The sequence below is a fragment of the Nipponia nippon genome, unplaced genomic scaffold (genome assembly GCF_047370975.1).
Source record: "Nipponia nippon isolate SJK-2023a ecotype South Korea unplaced genomic scaffold, ASM4737097v1 scaffold_27, whole genome shotgun sequence".
Lineage (NCBI taxonomy): Eukaryota > Metazoa > Chordata > Aves > Pelecaniformes > Threskiornithidae > Nipponia > Nipponia nippon.
The window spans coordinates 3,437,082-3,454,206 of record NW_028262344.1 but is presented as its reverse complement, the minus strand read 5'-3'; the positions used below and the strand labels follow the sequence as shown (position 1 = coordinate 3,454,206).

The following is a 17,125-nucleotide window of genomic DNA, read 5'->3' as shown; positions in this document are numbered from 1 at the left end:
CAAGTTGCTGAATTCAGTGCTTTATCGCGTAGCGCTCCGTGTCCTTGATTGTACAACAGGAAAAATGAACCTGTGCAGAAATTCCTGGTGCGTCACCGCAAGCAGGTGATCGAATGAGCATCTCCATGGCAAGGCTCAGGACGAGGCATTCAGGTCCCTGCACGGGGCAGCCCTGGCGCAGGGCAAAGCACGCCGGCATCTGCCCAGCACCGGGGGTGGGCAGGCCGAGGGGCTGCTGTGCCCCAAGGTCTCTGATACCTGCTGCTTAAGTGATGGTGCAAAGGCAGTTTTCTGGTATCAGCTGATGATCTCGGTGTGGCTGCTCTGGGTCCACGCACACGTGGAAGCGAATTTGTCCTGGAGTTGTTGCAGGCAGGGAAGCGGGGCCGAGCCGTCTTGGGGAGCGGAGCCCTGCGCAGAGGGTCGCTTGCGGGATGCTCCCCTAAACCTGGTAGCGGTGTTTGGAGGTGGGCTGGGGGGGAAATCTGGGACTGAGAAGCAGTGATTTTAAAAATCTTTTTAAAAAGTTCGGTCAGAAAGGCAGAAATGTAGCTGGAAGCAACCAGTTGGAGGCATGGCCAGCGGGGATGGGAGGAAGCAGTTTCCTTCCCGCAGGTGCCGGTGCTGTTGGCGGAGCACAGCGAGGCAGTGCCCAGAGCGGGGCGGACGGGCTCGCCTCTCCTGCTCGCGTCTGGATGTGTTGCACAGGTCATTGCCACCTCCTGCTCCGAGTCCTCTGGGTCTGCAGGGCCTCGGCTGGGTGAGGAAGAGGTTGGGTGTGGGTCTGCGGTCACAGCAGCTGAGTCAGCAAATCTGGGGTGTCTGCCTGTAACTTTTATCCGTCTACCTGAGACATGCGTTGTAAAGTTTAGACAACGGTTACCCAGGGACTTGGCTCTTATCTCGGATTTAGCTCCTTCATTTGCTGTCTCTATTTAACAGGTCTCCTCCTGAGCCGTTGCTCCAAGTGCCGTGGGATCTGCCGGCGCGGGCGCTTGCGAGCAGCGCAGGAGGCGCGTTTGGAAAAGCTGCAAGCCGTCTGCTTCTGACAACAGGCTGGTTAGGTGAGGGATGGGGCTGCCTTTTCAGACTCCCTACCCTGAAATGACGTGAAGTCGTCTGCAGCTACTCAGGGTTTTCATGGTTTTCTGCTTATCGTTTTCGAAATACAGAAATAATTGACAGTGAAAAATACCAAGGGTAGCCTGCGCAGTGATATAAAAGGCAAAACTTGGAATTAGAAAAACTGTCTTGTTCATGTTTGTCATGTACTCTGGAACTTTTGTCACCAGTCGTGCGTTTCCCGTTATTAAAAGAACTTCTTTTCCTATTCACTGAGCTCATTGCTCACTAAAAGGGGGCGATGAACTCGATAACGGGGTATACAACAATAAACCTAGAAGCGGCTTGTGGAGGGAAGATTGCCGGAAAGGAGATTACAACAGCATTTATCAGAAACATGACGGGAAGTATTTGCTAGCAGTGACTGCAGATCGTGCTTCTGCTCCTGCCTTGGGGGTGAGGACCCCGGGGGCGGTCGCAAGGGCCAAGGGCTGCTGCAGCTCGCACCCACCCAGCTGCTGCTCCAACCCAAATGAGGGCCTGCAGCCGCGTTACTGTCCTGGCTGGGACTGGATTGCAAAAGCATTTATTGCAGGGGCACTTCCATCGCTCTCCTTTGTGACAGGTAGACGTTCAGCATGTGTCCGTGGCCGGTGGGATTCGGCTGGTGCAAAGCATATCCTTAAAAAGGAATTTGGCTTTGAATATGTCTCTGATGTCAATATGTGGATTGCTGTCCTCTAAAATTTAATGCAACTTAGTTCGCATCTTTCTAGCAGTTGCCAAAAACTGGAGTCAGCCCCATCAAATGGATTTTCATTAAGCTGTTACAGTCACTGAAACTGCTGAGAAGAATCGTAGCCATATGGCACAAGGTATTTAAAATGAAGTCTCTTATGACACAGTTTGCCGTTCCTGGCGATGCTGAGCTGACATGTGCAGAGGTTACTGATCCGCAGCGGGGCGGGGGGACGCCAACGCCTGAGTGCCAGCACAAGAGGCGACAATAAACCCCACTGGAAGGAGACCAAGCGGTCGGTGTTTGTGGCGGAGGCCCCGCCGTTCCCGTCCCCACCTGAGGAGGAGGAGACCAAGAGTTTTAGATACTTAGACCTTGGTGTGCAGACCAAGGGCTTCTGCTCAGCCGAACGGTTTGAGTCCAGCTGGCAAGGCTGTGAATCGCACATTAATCCTTCAACTCTCGGCAAGAAAAGTCTCCGAGAGCGTGCAGGGAACATGTTCCTCCTTGCTCGGCATCTGCGGTTCTCCTCGAGCGTTTCGGAGGCACGCGGTGCGTTGCAGCCACGAGATGCCGAAGGCGGCTGGTGGTGGTGGTGGACAAAACCCCCCTTCCACTCTGCTTTTTGACAGCGATGGGCTGCGTAGCGAGGATCAGCCAAAGGCCAGTCAATTGTAGGAGCACTTCGGCACTTGTAGGCAGGGAGAGTCAGAGTGGAATTAAGTGATTAGAAATATATAAATATTAATTGCTTATGAACTCCTTTTATGACACTTGCAGGCGGAAGAAGTTAATAAATCACTGCTAGGACTGACCCACAAAACGATAATGCATAGTGTATTGGAGACAAGACAAAAGGAGGGGGGGAAGGGAGCTTTTCTGGAGCAGAAGGCACTGTTTTTAGGTCAGGTACCCACACAACAGAGCTGTTTTCTTTTTCCCAGGGTTTCACATCTAGAGCCTGCCTCTTGCTGCAGAGGGGAGCCCTTGCAGTTGTGCACAGATGCCATCCGCCGGCCTCGCTGCGGTTACAGCATCTCTGTACCAGTCCCTCTGTGGGAAGCAGACAGGTCCCTTGTTCGGCTTGTGTGCTATAACGGGGTCCCTGCACGGATCCCCAGGGAAATATTAGCCCGGGACCTTTCCTATGGTCTGCGTGCAAGACCAGTCCTGGCAGTGAGCGCTTTAAAACACATGGTGCGGAGAGATGCGTGTTCATGCATTCATTTCACTGCATATTACCTTGACGTCCTTTTGATGTACTGCTCTAACATGTCATCTTAGAAAGGGAAATAGAAGAGTACAGAAAAAAAACCATATTTTAAGACAAGCAAAGGAACCAGCTAACAGCCACCAGACAGAAAAGCTTTATTTGGAGCCAGCAGGTTGCACCAGCCGGGTTTCAAGCGTCGGTGCTCAGGAAAGGCCCCCGGGAAGTACGGCTGTGCGGGGGCTCTCCAGCGGCGGAGGGACAGTTAGGAGGCCACTGCGGAGGGGGAGAGACTTTTGCTCTTCTGTTGCATTTATGGGGGACAGGTAAAAGTTTGTTTTCGTAAGTCAATAGCTGGTACTTGAGTTTAAACTTGTTCTCAGGCTGTCTAGGTTTTAGTGGCAGCTTTGCAAGGGTGATTTGTACAAATGGGTGCTGGTAGTGGATTGCTTGTGTGGAAATCTTCCTTGCTAAGGTGAATCTATTATTTTTTGTCAAACCCTCCGTAATAAATTTTGCCCAAAGCAGTTATTACCAGAGCTTTCTAATTATTTTAGGTAGCCACGCTTACGTATGCTTGAATCTTCTTTACAGTGTAGCCTAATATATTCATGCAAAAGCATGAAGGAGGCTCTGCTTCCATTTATTCTCCTCTTCCTCCTGATCCCTATCCCTCACTTCTCTGCCTTGCTGTGCTTTTCATCGCTATTACAAAGCAATGCATGCAAAAACAAGCAGTGAAAGCCCCTGCCAGGATCCTAGGTATGGGAGGACACTCAGTTACGTTTCTGCTCCCTGACAAGGGGACTCGGCCATCCTGCAAGCTTTAGTGAGCCTGGGCTTGCTGCGCTTCCCAGGGGCACGGAGAGCTTTCAGGGAACCACGATCTCCTGTGGCATCGCTGCTCGCTTGTGCATCCAGTGGTTGAAGCCAAGCAAAAAGACCTGGTCCCCGAACAGCACCGGGGGGAGAAGGGTTGCCCCGTCCTTCTGCCAGCGGTTCAGCGAGGGTGCAGCAACTCAGAGACAGCAGTGGGACCCGACAAGCTGCTTGAGACAGTCAGAGCGACCTGGTGCCTGGCTGTCCCGCTGCGGAGAGCGGGGCGCAGGCAGCCAAGAGCTGCTCCTTGCTGAGATGCTCCAGTGACGGCCAGGCAGAGCAGCATGGTCCTGCCGGTGGGGAGGATGCACCCGGTCCTGGGAGCGGGGCAGGAGAACGGGAGTGAAGCAGCTCTTGCCCCAAGCCACAGCTACGGGGTTTGCTGCGGGGGTGAGGGAAGGGATGCGGGGAGAGACAGCTCTTCCTTCGGGAGATGTGCTGGGGACACCGGGCACGCGTGGCTGAACGCTGGTCCTGTCTGAGAGGTGTGGACTGGGTCAGGCTGCGTGCGGCGGTAGGAAAAGGCAGTTGCAGTAAAAAAGAGCGAGGGACTGAGGCAGCCCTTGGTGGGACCCTGCGGGTGCTGGCGTTTTGGCGAGTGCCGCTTGTGCTCCCGAGTCAAGCAGAGTCGTTGCCAGGTGCCAGCGCTGGCCGAGAGCTGCCAAGTGACCTTAGCCAAGGGCCCGTGGCCACCCCAAGCGGGGCAGCGGCCGAGCTCGGGTGCTGCAGCCGAAGGGGACGAGCTGTGTTGTGGTGGCCTGGTACAGCGGGGTGGGACCCACCGGTACTCGAGTCACCGGCAGGGACAGCACACCGGGGACGCTCCTGGCGTGTGTCGTCTGGAACTGTGCTCTTAACGCATCGCTTGAGGGTCTGCCATTCCAGAGCGACTTTATTAGGTACCTCGAATAGTTGTACATGAATCATGCTGCATAACGCTCATGTTGTCAGCATAATAACTGTATTCACCTGTTGCGATGCGTTACATCCTTGTGGAGTAACAATGGCATATAAAACCTAACCGGCAATATTGAGGCTAACAAATCCTATCCCTGTATCAGAAGTTACTGCTTAGAGAAAAGACATTAAATCCTGTTCCTGGACAAGCCTGTTTAGCCCCTGCTGCTATAAAGGGGGAACAGACAGCTCCATTCGGATGCACGCATTAGAGGCAGACTGGACTTGGGATCTGTTATCAGAGCATGAAGGGCTAAGCTAATACCGAGCAGCCTTTGATTGACTCTGATTTTTGCAATGAGAGTTTGTACTGTGAGCATTGCAGACTGCATGCGAATGAGGGCAATCTTACCTGCCTCGGTCTTGGTCGCTGGATTGAGGTTTAATGAGATTCTTTGTTTTGCCTTGTGTCAATCTGTTGTGTTTAAGTGAGATTTCTTCCCTCCACTTTATTTTGCCTTTGATGCAATTTTGCAACACTTCTTGTACTCCTAAAAGGGCCTTTTGGTGTCTTTGAAAGTTTCTCGATGCAGCGTTTCTCTAGTTAGAGTAAATGAAGATTACACCTGGGCAGATGGCAAGAGAACAGCAGCAAGTGTCTTTGCAGAGTCAGAGAGCAAGGGCACCAGCAGAGGAGCTCTGAGAGCTCTGTCTTTTGTCTGGTAGAACACGAACACCCGAATAAACCTTTTGCTGGAGCTGGGGGCGAGTCGGTCGCTCCAGGCTGGGTGCCTCTGGTGGCGACTCAACTGCTTGTTTTTATAAAACGTGCAGGGATCTTGATAGTTGTGAGACCGCAATACGTTTGGGGGTTCGGGGCAACCACCACGGCAGCTCTTGCTGGGGGCTGACAGGCGGGCGCGCACAGAAAGCCTCGTTCCCCGAGCCCACGGGACCAGGCACGGTTGGCCCAGGACGGTGTCGGGGGCCTGGGACGTCCCCAGCCCCGAGGCAGAGCCAGCGCTGCCCGAGCTCCGCTGCACAGCCCAGCAGCGACGGGTCTTCCACCAGCTGATTGTTTTTCTGCTAATGAGATCTCATAACTTGTTCCTTTCCTTATTGTTTTTCTTCCCAATCAGTAGAACAAACTCTATAAAAACTGTATTATTAGTCTTCATTATGCCCAGGTTTGTTATGATTGTGAATTAATAGACTTTATCTTGGCATTCGTCAGAAGGCATTGGCCTCTATTTCCCTCTTGAATTGCACTGGGGCTTTTTGTTTTAAAATATCCTCTCTGTGAAGCTGCTCCTGGGGTTTCTGCCTCTGCCTGGGCTCAGTCTTTTATAAGCCTCGACCTTCCTGATGCGCACCTTGGAGATCAGTCCCGAGTTGGATACCTGCAATCGCTTGCACGACGAGGAAGGTGTGAATGGGGGACTGAAGTATTGCTGTCAACCAGATCGCTCTGGTTTGCTTTTCTAAGTGCAAGCGACCTCGTTGGAAGTTGCGGGGAATGCACAAATATTTAAACAGCTGCTTGAGAACAGCCCAGCCCAGTAAATCACCCAAGCAATTTCCTTCCATGTCTAAATTGAGAAATATAGCAGAGCACCCTTCCAGTTTCAAAACCCTTCCTCCAGGTTGTAATCATGTTTGCGTTTTATAGAAGACTCTTTATCAGCTCTTTCATACTGTATAACAAATGGTTAAGCGTGTTTCGAGCCCTGGGTGATATACGCTGTAGCTGCTTGTGTACGTGGTATTTCTAGATACGAAAGGTAATGGAGAAGAACAGCCATTTACAGCTGAAGCTCGCACGTGAGAGATCATTGCGGAGCCCGTGTCTGTGGCCGAGGGCGCTCCGCGGGCCGGGTGCTCCTGGGGCGCAGCGGGGCCGGGGAAACACCGCCGGTCTCCAGCCGTGCCCGGGAGCTGCTGCAGGTGAGGACCGAACGCTCGGCACAGGCCGATGGTGCGTCAGCCCGCGGACTCCGAATTGTAAATGTTGGGGATGGGATGAGGACCACACGTGTTTCACATTTCCAGGTTTATCAAGTTGGTTTCGTTCCCTCGTGGTGACAAGAACCGCTCGACTCAAGCGTTGCTTTGCCCGTGTCTCTGTAGGGACCCCCGTCAAACCTGTCCTGTTCTGCCTGCCTTTTGTAACTGATTCTGTTTGTTGTCTCTTCTCTCTGCCATGAACAGATGAAATCGTCCGACATCGACCAGGAACTATTCACGGAAAGTTACTGCAAAGTGTGCAGCGCTCAGCTGATATCCGAGTCCCAGCGCGTGGCCCATTACGAGGTAGGATGCTCTTTGGTAACTCTGCTTCATCGGTTTGCCGCTCCTCCGCCGCTGCCTCTTCCAGCTGCGGGCTTTACGGGGCGGTGTCAGCTACCGCCTGCCCAGCAAGTAGCTACACCAGCATGTAAAGTTCCTCTCTGAAAACTCAAGATTCAAAAGCCTATTTTTACCGGTGGCCTCCTATTCTGTAAATAATGTCACTGCAATGTTGTCTGCTGCGCGGCTGCTTTTTTCTCCTGTCTACGTTTGCAAAGCCAGGCTGCAATTTGAACGTGACTGAACGCTAGTTTTCAAAGAAACATAGTTAGTAAGGAGATCAATTCAGCGATCAGCAAAACGAGCTCAAGTTTTTATATTAAATGTGCTGCACTGTGCTTTGCTGAGTAGGAATCATGGATTGTGCAGAGAACAGATTAGTATTTGTGCATGTATTTAAGCACTTAAGAGGTAGGCAAGCAATAAACAATTAGAAAGGATATATTATTAGAGACACGTTAGAACAGCAATTAACAGGGCTGCATATCTTCAAAACAAAATTAAATAAATTCCTATTAAACAAGGGAGGAAATTACAGAGGGATCTGCTGCTGTGAAATCCCTCAAGAAAGGAAACCCGCTGCCTGTCCGTGTCTCGGCATCTGCTCCCCGGGGCGCGGGGAGCGTGCGCCAGAGGGGCTGCATGGCCTGGCTGCGTTTCGCCCCTGCTTTTGAATACACTGTCAGTGGCTGCGGTGTTTCAGCAAAATCGGAATCTGTGCTAAGAGGCCTGGAAGATGAAGTTTCCTCAAACTTTTGCTCTGATTCGGGTGTTTAGCAGTGGATCTGCAGGGGAGACGTTTGTCTCAGCGTGGCCAGGGGAGACATGCAAGAAGCTTAATCAACGTATGGTATGCAAGGATGCTGTGCCGCATTAATAAACAATGCGACCGATACTGCACGTTTCCTTGTCAGACACTTTACATGTCTGTTTTGGGGAATTTCTTAAGCCATCTCCTGTAAACACTCCTCTGGCTGCCCTCGGTGTGCAGCAGAGGTCCCTGGCAGCCACGGGGAAGTCTGAGGCTGCAGTTTTGGGGACACCTTCCAGAGCCTGCGAATGGGTGGCGTGGATGCCAGATTTTGTCTACAGGAGGCAGAAGCCTTGCCGCAGAAACAGGAGTAGTGACTGGTGAGCAACGGGGTGCTCAGCCAGTCTCTTTTCTTCTGTGCCTGTAATCGTAGGTATGAGCTGAATCATTAATTCATAGCAGATGTTTTTGAAACGTGGAAAACAACGCGGTTTTCTGTTGTGTATTTCTAGCGCGAGGTGTTGTGCTCATTTGTCATCCCCTGTGAAATCCCAGCAGACGCTGTAGACGTTCGGCACGATAACGTCATTCCCTGACCTTGCCTGCTGGGTTGCACCATGCAAAGCAGAGGGATGGAGAGAGCGAGGCGGGCGGGGGGCCCGGCCGTGGCCGGGGGCTCCTCCGGTGGCCCCAGGGGCTGACGGTGCCCCTGCCCTGCAGCTCTGCCGCACTTTGCCGTAGCCCCGCAGCAGCCTCTGCTCTCGACAGGGAGCCTCGGTGCTTTGCAGCGTCTGTTCTGGTCGCCGCTCTGGAGTGTGACACAAATTCTCCCTGTACCCCGGTCCCGAGAAACCCGTGGGTGCAGTGAGGGGGCTGAAAATCTGCCCCGAGGTTTTATGGGGCAGGTGGTGCTGGGTGACAGGCGTGCCCACAGGGAGCTCTCGCGGGCCGCCACGGAGCTGTACCCTGGGTGTTTTCCTCCGTGCAGCCGATGCACGAAGCCTTCGGGCTGCCGGAGCTCGGTGCAGCATCGAGCCTCGCGGGGGACGTTCCCGAGTCCGTGTGCTTTGACTGCAAATGGGAGCAGAGAACAGCTCTGCAGCGCTCCCAGCTCCTTCCCGATGCGAGTTGGACGGGGTTTTGAGAGACCCGAGCAGATAATTTGTAGTGAGTCACTTGTTAGGTGAACTTGGCCTCTTTTTCTGGTTAGACACGGGACAAGCAGTACACGATTTCCCTGGGTACATTAATCATGGAAAATTATTGGGGAATAATTTCTGCAAACCATTCTTGCTCTGATGCTGTTTCATAAGGAGTTTGGTCGGAGCCTCTGCCCCGCAAACGGAGAAGGCTGGTCTTTCTGCCAGGCCCCTGCTCAGAAGGTGTTTCTCTTCCCCGGTCCGAGGAGCAGATCAAGTCTGTGGTCAGAATATTCGCTTTTATAACATCAGGATTCACAACGTGACTGTTCTTGTACAAAACTGTGGTGTTGAATGTACCTGAGCTCCGTCCTGCCCGAGACCGCCAGCCCTCGCTGCAAGCCAGTTAGTTAATAGCAGGAATGTAAAATTCACTGTTTCTTCCTAATGAAAAAGTAGCTGGTCACATGTTTCACTTCCCCCCCCCCCCCCCCCCCCTTTAAAAAGCACTCTATGGTCAAAACAGATTCTTTTCATAGGGAAAAGATCAACTTCAGAAGACGAAATTTTCTGCAAATAAATTTTCATTTAATTTTCTAAAGTTGCTTTGTTTCAGCTTTTTGATAGGAAAAAAAATATGGTCAATATCAAAGCAGACAAGAAAAACACAACGTAAATGAACTTTTTGCACAGAGCAAAACTTTTCATTTTGAATGGACTTGAACTTTATGGGGAAAAGTGAAACACTGCAACATAGAAACTCCGTGCTGGTGTGGTGCACGCAGCGTCATCGGAAGAGTTCAGCATCTCCACCCAGCTCAGCGTGCTCGCTGTGTCGGGATTGCTGCGTGGGGAAGCCTCTGGCACGACCCCGAGCATTCGTTCCCTTTGGGTTCCCGAAGGCAGGCCCGGGCGCCTCGGCGTTGGCCGCGCCTCGGCGTTGGCGCAGCCTGGGCGGCTGCTGGGGCTTTGGGGCTCTGCCTGCGCCACGGGGCAGCGCATGGGGGTGTGGGGAGCAGCGCGCTGCACGGAGCCTCCCGCTCGGAGCTGGGGAAGGTGCCTGCAGAAGACCCGACTGGAAACCAGCAATCTCAAGCTCCCGGACTGTGCTGGTGATGCGTCTTCCTCCGGGGCTCGGTTTGTTTTGGTCAGCAATGCCCTTACCCTTGCCGAGCCAGAGCTTAGAGAGAAAGGGAATTTATCTGCTGCCTCTCCAGCGCAGGCGGGTAAGATCTGCAGCCTTTGTGCCAGGCACTGAAATCTTGGCTCCTTTGCGCATGCAAAATAAGACATTTCTCTGTAAGAAAATAGAGGGAAGCAGTGTATGAAAGGGGGTGTTTTTATCTTGCCAAACGGGAATAGTCAGTTCCAATCGCTGTCTCGTCTCCTTCTCCAAATCATCAACCAATAACTCTTCTTTTCTTCTGCGCTGCTTTGCCAGGAATAAAAAAATAATTTGATGTCAGTCGTGCAATATTAAGCAGTATTATTTCCAAGGGCAAGTGTAGTGGAAACATGACAAAAGAATCAGAGTATTTGCAGCGCATTTTTGCTTCCAACTTGACATACAGCAAAATACTGCCCTTATTTTATGTGCTTTGTGCAACTGCCTCTGTGGCTTTGTCTGATACGTCTGCTGCGCCTTTGCTCTCCTTTCCGTCCCTGTGAAGCTGCCAGGTGCTGCTCTCCTCTCCAGGATTCACCGTAGGGCAGAGCTGAGCTGAGCAGCTGGCCTTGGGGTATCGACTCGTAATGAAGTTCAGGTGCCCAAATGAGAAATGCCTTAACAAGCTCTCGGCATACTGTGGTGCTGGGTATCGCGGGAGGCTGCTTTAAAGAGATCGGTTAGCTTCCACGCAGCGTTAAGTGGGAGATGAGACGGGTCTTACTGGTTGTTGCCAATGCCCAAAAGATCGTGCGTTTGAATATTTGAATTCTTAAAGCAAATTAATATCTTAATTTGTCCCCTGAAGTATTAGAAAACTCCCTTCCTGTTTCTGCTGCTGGAATAAAGCATCCAAATGTGGATGCCTGATAAAAGCCCTGCTAGGTAATAGCTCGCTGTGCTGCCGTGATGTGCCAAGCGTTCCTCGTGCATCGGCTCTCCCTTTCCCCCCGCCGGAGGAGCAGAGCTGAGGCGGGATGGCTGATAAGATCAGGAATCGCAGGAAAAGGCAGAAGGATGCAATACGCTCCGGGCGAGCGCTGGCTGCATCAGGCAGGTGGTGGCCAAATGTGTGGTGCTGTCTGGCGGAGGGAGGGTATTTCAAGCCTCCTCTCTTGCTCGCTCGCCTGCTCTCAGGTGTGGGGGGACGACTGGCAGACCCCTTCCAGACGGGACGCTTGATCCGCGCGAGGTTGGGCCCAGCCTCCTCCTGATGCTCTTTAATTGTCGCCGGCAGCGGCCGGCTCCTGCGGCGTACGTTGGGCAGAGGGATGTCTGGGCTGTGTCAGGCTCGGCCACCTCCTCCTGGTGCCGGTGCCCTGGGTGGCGGGGAAGGTGGGTGCGTAGCAATGGGCACCTCTGCCAGCACCCTCCTCCTGGGGCACCTTCTGTGCCGGCCACAGAGACCGGGAGTGTCTCACAGCCATCGACCTTTTTGCTCGGCTTTGATGGCACAGACCGTGTGTGTCTTTCAAGCACAACTTTGAAATGAAGGGATTGATTTTTTGTTGTTGTTGTTGTTGTTTTTAAATGACATTTGTGGGCGGGAAAACCAGAAGGCAGCTACCCAGCATGTGTACCTTCGCACAGAGCTCATTCTGGGGAGACGGGAGAGCCTGTCGAAAGGCTGGGATTTGGAGCGCACGGTTTGTGCTACAGAAGTTCTTTCTCGCATCGGGCTCCTGTGACCGTTATCAGCAAAGCATCGCTATTCAAATGCCCTTCACCCCTCAAAGGTATTGCAAAGAAATAACTGAGGCCGCTGCCCTGCGGTCAGAAGCTCTTGCAGTTGTGTGGGTGCTTTACCAGCTGCTTAATGCGCTCAGCAACACCCGCTGCCCTCTGCAAGGGGAAGAGCGTAGGAGGAATCAGGGGGTCAGAGGGCAGCAGTGATTTGGGAAACGGCCGGTGCTGCAGAGCTTGCTGAACAGGAGGAGAAGAAATATAGAACGTACTCTGCTTGCTGCAATGCCATTGAAAGCCTGGGCCCCAGAGAGGAGTGTTTCTGTATTTCTGCATCTCACCTTCCTCTGGAGCGGGAAGCCTCTTTGCCGCTGGATACTCTCTAGATCGTCCGTCATTTAACAGTTCCTTCCAGCTCTGTCTTTGAGAGAGGTTGTATCAGTCCCCTTGGTGAGCTGCTCCATAAATTTAAAAAGCTAAGCTTTTTTAGTTAGCTCCAAGTCCTCATCTCTATATAGAAGCGTTCACAGCCATTAGGAAGATGTTACCATTTATTTTCAAGTTTCTCCTTGAAAATCCTGCAGGAAAGTTACCAAATATGCAAAGTTGCTCTCAGATTCCACCCTGAGCTGCATATTCATCACCACATTTGCTTCTTAAGCTGCTATAACACTTTTTGCCATTGTAATCTTTATTGCTTCAGGTGTTCAGATGGTACTTTGCTTTTTCATTTTAGATTGAAGAAATACGCCGGGTCTGTAGGAAGAGAAGCCCGGGAAGGCGTCGTGCGAATGTTGGCTCACCTTGTGAGATGAAGGAATGATGCTTAAATGCTTGTGGTGGAGCCTGAGAGGCTGGGGGAGGGCAGAGGCAAAGTGTATTAAAATTTAAATGCGGAGGGAACTGGGGAGAACAAATAAAGCGCCGTGCCCTTTGGCTCGTCTCCGGAGCCAAGTGCTCTCTGGAATTTCTCACCCTGTCTCCGGAGCGAGGCGGGCGAGCGGTATCGACAGCCTCATCAATACTCCTTGTCTGCGCGGGGCTGGAGCGGTGCTCGGGTTAATCTGCTTCCAGTTGGGCCGTCCTTCTCTGGGAAACTGCATAAAATGATGGCTTGTCTGAAGGAATAAAAAACATTGTTTACTACTGGCACATTCGTGCCTTAAGGATCAAGATGCGTGTGCTCAGAAAGGCAATCCTGTGTCTGAAATATTAATGCGGTGGCAGAGCACGTACTCTATTGAACAAAATAAATGCTGTGCTGGAACACAAGGAGCCGGAATGCTCCGTGTCTGGTGCCAGCTCCCCGCGCGAGGTGCTGCAGGCGTTCCCAGGACGGAGGAGTGGAAAGGCCGCGCTTCAGCTGGACGTAAGGGCTGTGCGGGGCTCTCGTGCGCCAGGGAGTCCGCTGATGTTGGTCGTCTATTATTGAAGGGAATGCTAACGTTGGCTAGCAATGCCCTCTCTCGTATGTTCTGCCGCTGCTTACCTGCCAAGTGTTGGCTTGCTTTATTGAGAGAAACCTGTAAATACTTCAGAGGATGGAGGAGGAGGGGACGTCCTATCTGCTGTTCCTACGTCCTTCCCCAGAACTGCTGCAAATCTGCTCTGCCGTGGTGTACGCGTGCTATATAGTTTTTAGAGGCTGCTCAGCCATTACTGTCATTCTGCAGATTGTGCTGGTAGGAGAACCTTGTCTTGCGGAGAAAAAAAAAAAATCAGGCTAAAGAAAGCTTTTCTGTGGCTTGGTTGCAAAGATGCTGAAGGTACTGTTCTGGTTTTTGTACGTGCCCATGCAGACCTTCTGCAGATTGCCGTGGTACCCAGTCCGTGTAGCGCCGTCTGACAACGGCAGTTAAAACGTGCTGCAGTAAGCATGGCCACACATCGTATAGGAAAGAGATCCGTGGATGTCAGTGTTTTCTGGCGAGGTGTTCGTGCCTCCTCTTCCCTTTTCTGCGTGCAGTAAGTACGTACCCACCAGGGCAGGGTTAGCTGCTGGATCGCAGTGCGCTTCAGGAAACCAAGGTAGATTAAATGGCACTTCACAAGGTTCCGTGTTACTACGCTGTTGTCAACATTAATGGCTAAACATTATTTTTAATGCACTCCCAGCATCAACATCTATTGCTAAATAGCAGCAACAGCAGAGCAGACGAAGCCCGCTCGTACAGCTCCCCTCCAAGGTGCAGAGTCTCGTTGCTGGCTAAAAATAGCTGAAGTTCAAAGGTACTTCCAGAGCAGTGGTAAAATCCACCAGGAACGAGACCCTGAGGCCAGCAGTAATGGAGAGGCACGAGGGATGTCACATTAAGCTTACGCGGAACAAAAGCCGTGAAACGTTGCTGTTACCCAAGCCAGGCGCGCCCTGGCCAAGCCGTCCCCAGGAGAAGTCCCTGCAGCTCTCGCTTCCCCGCGGCAGCCCCTTTCTGCTCCCGATGCACGGGAGGGCACCTGTTTGTTCCGGGTATTCACCCTTGCTTTTCTTTAATATTTTAAACTCGCAACCCGCGTTTGGATTTGGGTTCCAGGTGTTTGAAAGCAGAGTCTTTAGTTATCGTCGTGTGTTGTGACAAAACGCGCCCCCGCGCCGCGCTGGGCTGAGCGGGCTCTCAGGAGTGACTCGCACTGATGCGCTTTAAAAATGATTTGTTTCCGACACGTAAAGATAGAACGGGAACAACGGCGGCGCTGCCGGTGCGTGCCGCTCTGCAGAGCGCGGTGCCGGGCGGCTTGTGCGGGGAGGAGACGGTGTGGTTGTGTTAACTCTTCTGCTTCCCACCTGATGGCAGGATGAGAGTTCTGTACCAGCACTGAAATTCATCCGCACCTCGAGCATCAGTACCCAACGGCGGAGTGGCCTGAGCTGAGAAACCTCAGCTGCAGCTGCTTGACACGAGTAGCTGCAGGCAAACAGCAAGGGTTTAGCTTGCTGAGCGAAGCACGTTTCGGAGGTTCGCTCCATTCCCTGCATCCCTTTTCCCTTGGCTTGTTCACAGGGAGGCGCACCGCCTGGAAAAAAACCCTAAAAACCAATGGAAAAGTAAATTCATGGTTGCATTAGCTTAGGTGTAATATCCATCTGCAGAAGAAATGTGAGGACGTGAAGTGAGAAGGGACTTTGAGTGCCTTTGGGGAGGACCAGAAGCCTGCGGGCGATCCCGGGAGATCCCGGGCGCTGGGAGGCAGGTCTGCGGGGCACCGGCAGCCTGCGAGCCGGGTGCTGAGCCCTGCTGCTGGTGCCACGCTGCTCCGGCAACAGGCCGTAAAGAGTTATTTTCCTCTCTGCAGGGTACGCTGCGGCGCGTAGGACAAGAGATACTTTGACTACAGTCAAAATCAATATAGGAAGCTGTAAAATTAAAGATCAGATAAGCTGAAACGGTGACTCCTGAGACACAAAATTCATGCCTTGCTGTTCTGGAGGTCTGCAGGTATTTATCATGCAGGGAGCTGCAGAGCTGAGCCTGGATCCGTCTGGATCAGGCAGCCGTGAGAGGGCAGGGCTGGGTCCCGGGGCGATGCTCCAGCCATGGGCGATACCCTGTCGGTACCCGCGGTACCCACCCATGCAGGGTACCAGCGCCATCCACCTGGTCTGCCTGTGCGATGGGGACTGCACCAAGGGGAAAAAACCAAAGGTGGCATTTTCTTTTCCATTGAACAAGTGCAGTTAGAAACCCTTGTCTCGGGGGGCCTCCTGGGCTGGCGGCGTCAGCCCCCTCCGCCTCTGTGCAGCGTTAACGCTCCGAGCGCAGCAGGACGGGAAGGGGCCTTTCTGAGCTCTCCTGGAGGAACGGCATTTCATGCGGCCACAGGGGCTCCCAGCTCACGCTGGAAAGGCGGATCTAGCGGGTGAGAGTTTTCTCTTAGGAAGGTGAGTGAAGCAACGACAATGTTGATTATAATGAAAGTTGTCAGGCTTGGACTGGACGCTTTGACCCCGTGCGATGGCAGAGCGGCAGACACGGCAGCCCCCTCGCCCCCTGCGAGTCGCTGCCTTTGGCTGCAGCAGGTCGCTGCTATTCGTTTTACTGGGAGCTTCTGTAGTCTTGTTTTTGTATTCTTAAAATTGCAGTCATCGAGATTTGGGAGAAGCTGCTGGGGCCTGTGAACTGCTCCCAGCCTTGGGCACCCATCTCAGGAGGCTGTCGGTGTCCCTGGGGAGGGGATCCACGTTCAGGGTCGGCTTGGCGAGCGGAGAGAAATGATCACAGATTCAGAGAAAATGAAATGAGCTAGTAGTTGAATAGATCATCAGTAATTGCCTTTACGTGTAAGCAAATCAATGTCCAAACTGGTAATATGTCTACCTGTTGCTTTGAAGAAGCCAGTTTCATGGGGTGAAAATTCAGCTGCGTGCAATTGGGAATTCCGGACATGTATCTGTGTGCCCAGAAAGTCAAAGCATGAGTAGGCGCTTTTTAAAAAATTAAGTCAAGGAGGAAAAAGGGGAAGTGGATAGAAATGACCATAAATTATAAATGAGGCTTTGCAAAAATTACAAAGGGAGAAAAAGGACATTGGCACCCAGCAGCGTCTGGAATAACAGACGGGAGTTTGTCTCTGTGGTGAACAACGGGGATCTTGACAATAGTGTTTGCTGGTCATGTGGGTAGAAGAGGCAGAAAAGGGAAGGCGTTTGCTGAAAATACTTCTGTCCTCTATTTAAAAAAAAGCAGAGGATGTTGTTATATCACAGAATGAGGAATAAATTGGTTCTCTTCCAGTAGAAATTTGGAAGTTTGTTAGGCAGCAATGATGAAATCTAGCACGTTGGTTTTTTGAGTCAGCGGGTCCAGTAATTTGCAAGCGAGTGCTTGAATAGAGCTGGCCGGGCGCTCTGCGTCGTCACTGCTGATCCGGCACGGGACTTGGAAAGTGGAGGAAGTTTCTAGGAGAAGGGCGAGCGCGGAGCCAGGCACGGCAGCACCGGGGGACGACCGCGGGGAGCGGGGCCCCCCCAGCTCGGCACGGCTCCTGAGCGAAGCAGGCCCCGGAGAGGGACTGGAGTAGGTAGCTCCAGGGGGACGATGGAATTGGTATTCTGCGTGAGGTTTAGAGAACTGGGTCTGGCCGAAATAACTTTCTCTCTTTTGATGAGATTACAAGTAGGGCCAATACAGATAATAAAGTTGGTGTAATCATATGACTGCATGTTTCATGGCAATTTAATTAAGAAACTGCCAGCATACCAAAAAATCAACACAGTACACACTAAAAGGATTAAAATCCAACCAACAGGCTTCTGAAA

The 17,125-nt window shown here is 52.3% G+C and overlaps 1 protein-coding gene across 2 annotated transcripts in view; it reads left to right on the top strand.

Moving 5' to 3' along the window:
- The window catches only part of ZMAT4 (zinc finger matrin-type 4), a 91,541-nt gene that overhangs the window by 20,674 nt on the left and 53,742 nt on the right, over positions 1 to 17,125 (top strand). For both annotated transcript variants that reach the window (XR_015705953.1, XM_009468840.2), the window contains exon 2: positions 6,996 to 7,097. Coding sequence is in view for 1 of the 2 variants with exons in the window: in XM_009468840.2 (XP_009467115.1) it covers positions 6,996 to 7,097 (102 nt within the window). In the remaining variant the exon portion in view is untranslated. The remainder of the gene's footprint in view (positions 1 to 6,995; positions 7,098 to 17,125) is intronic.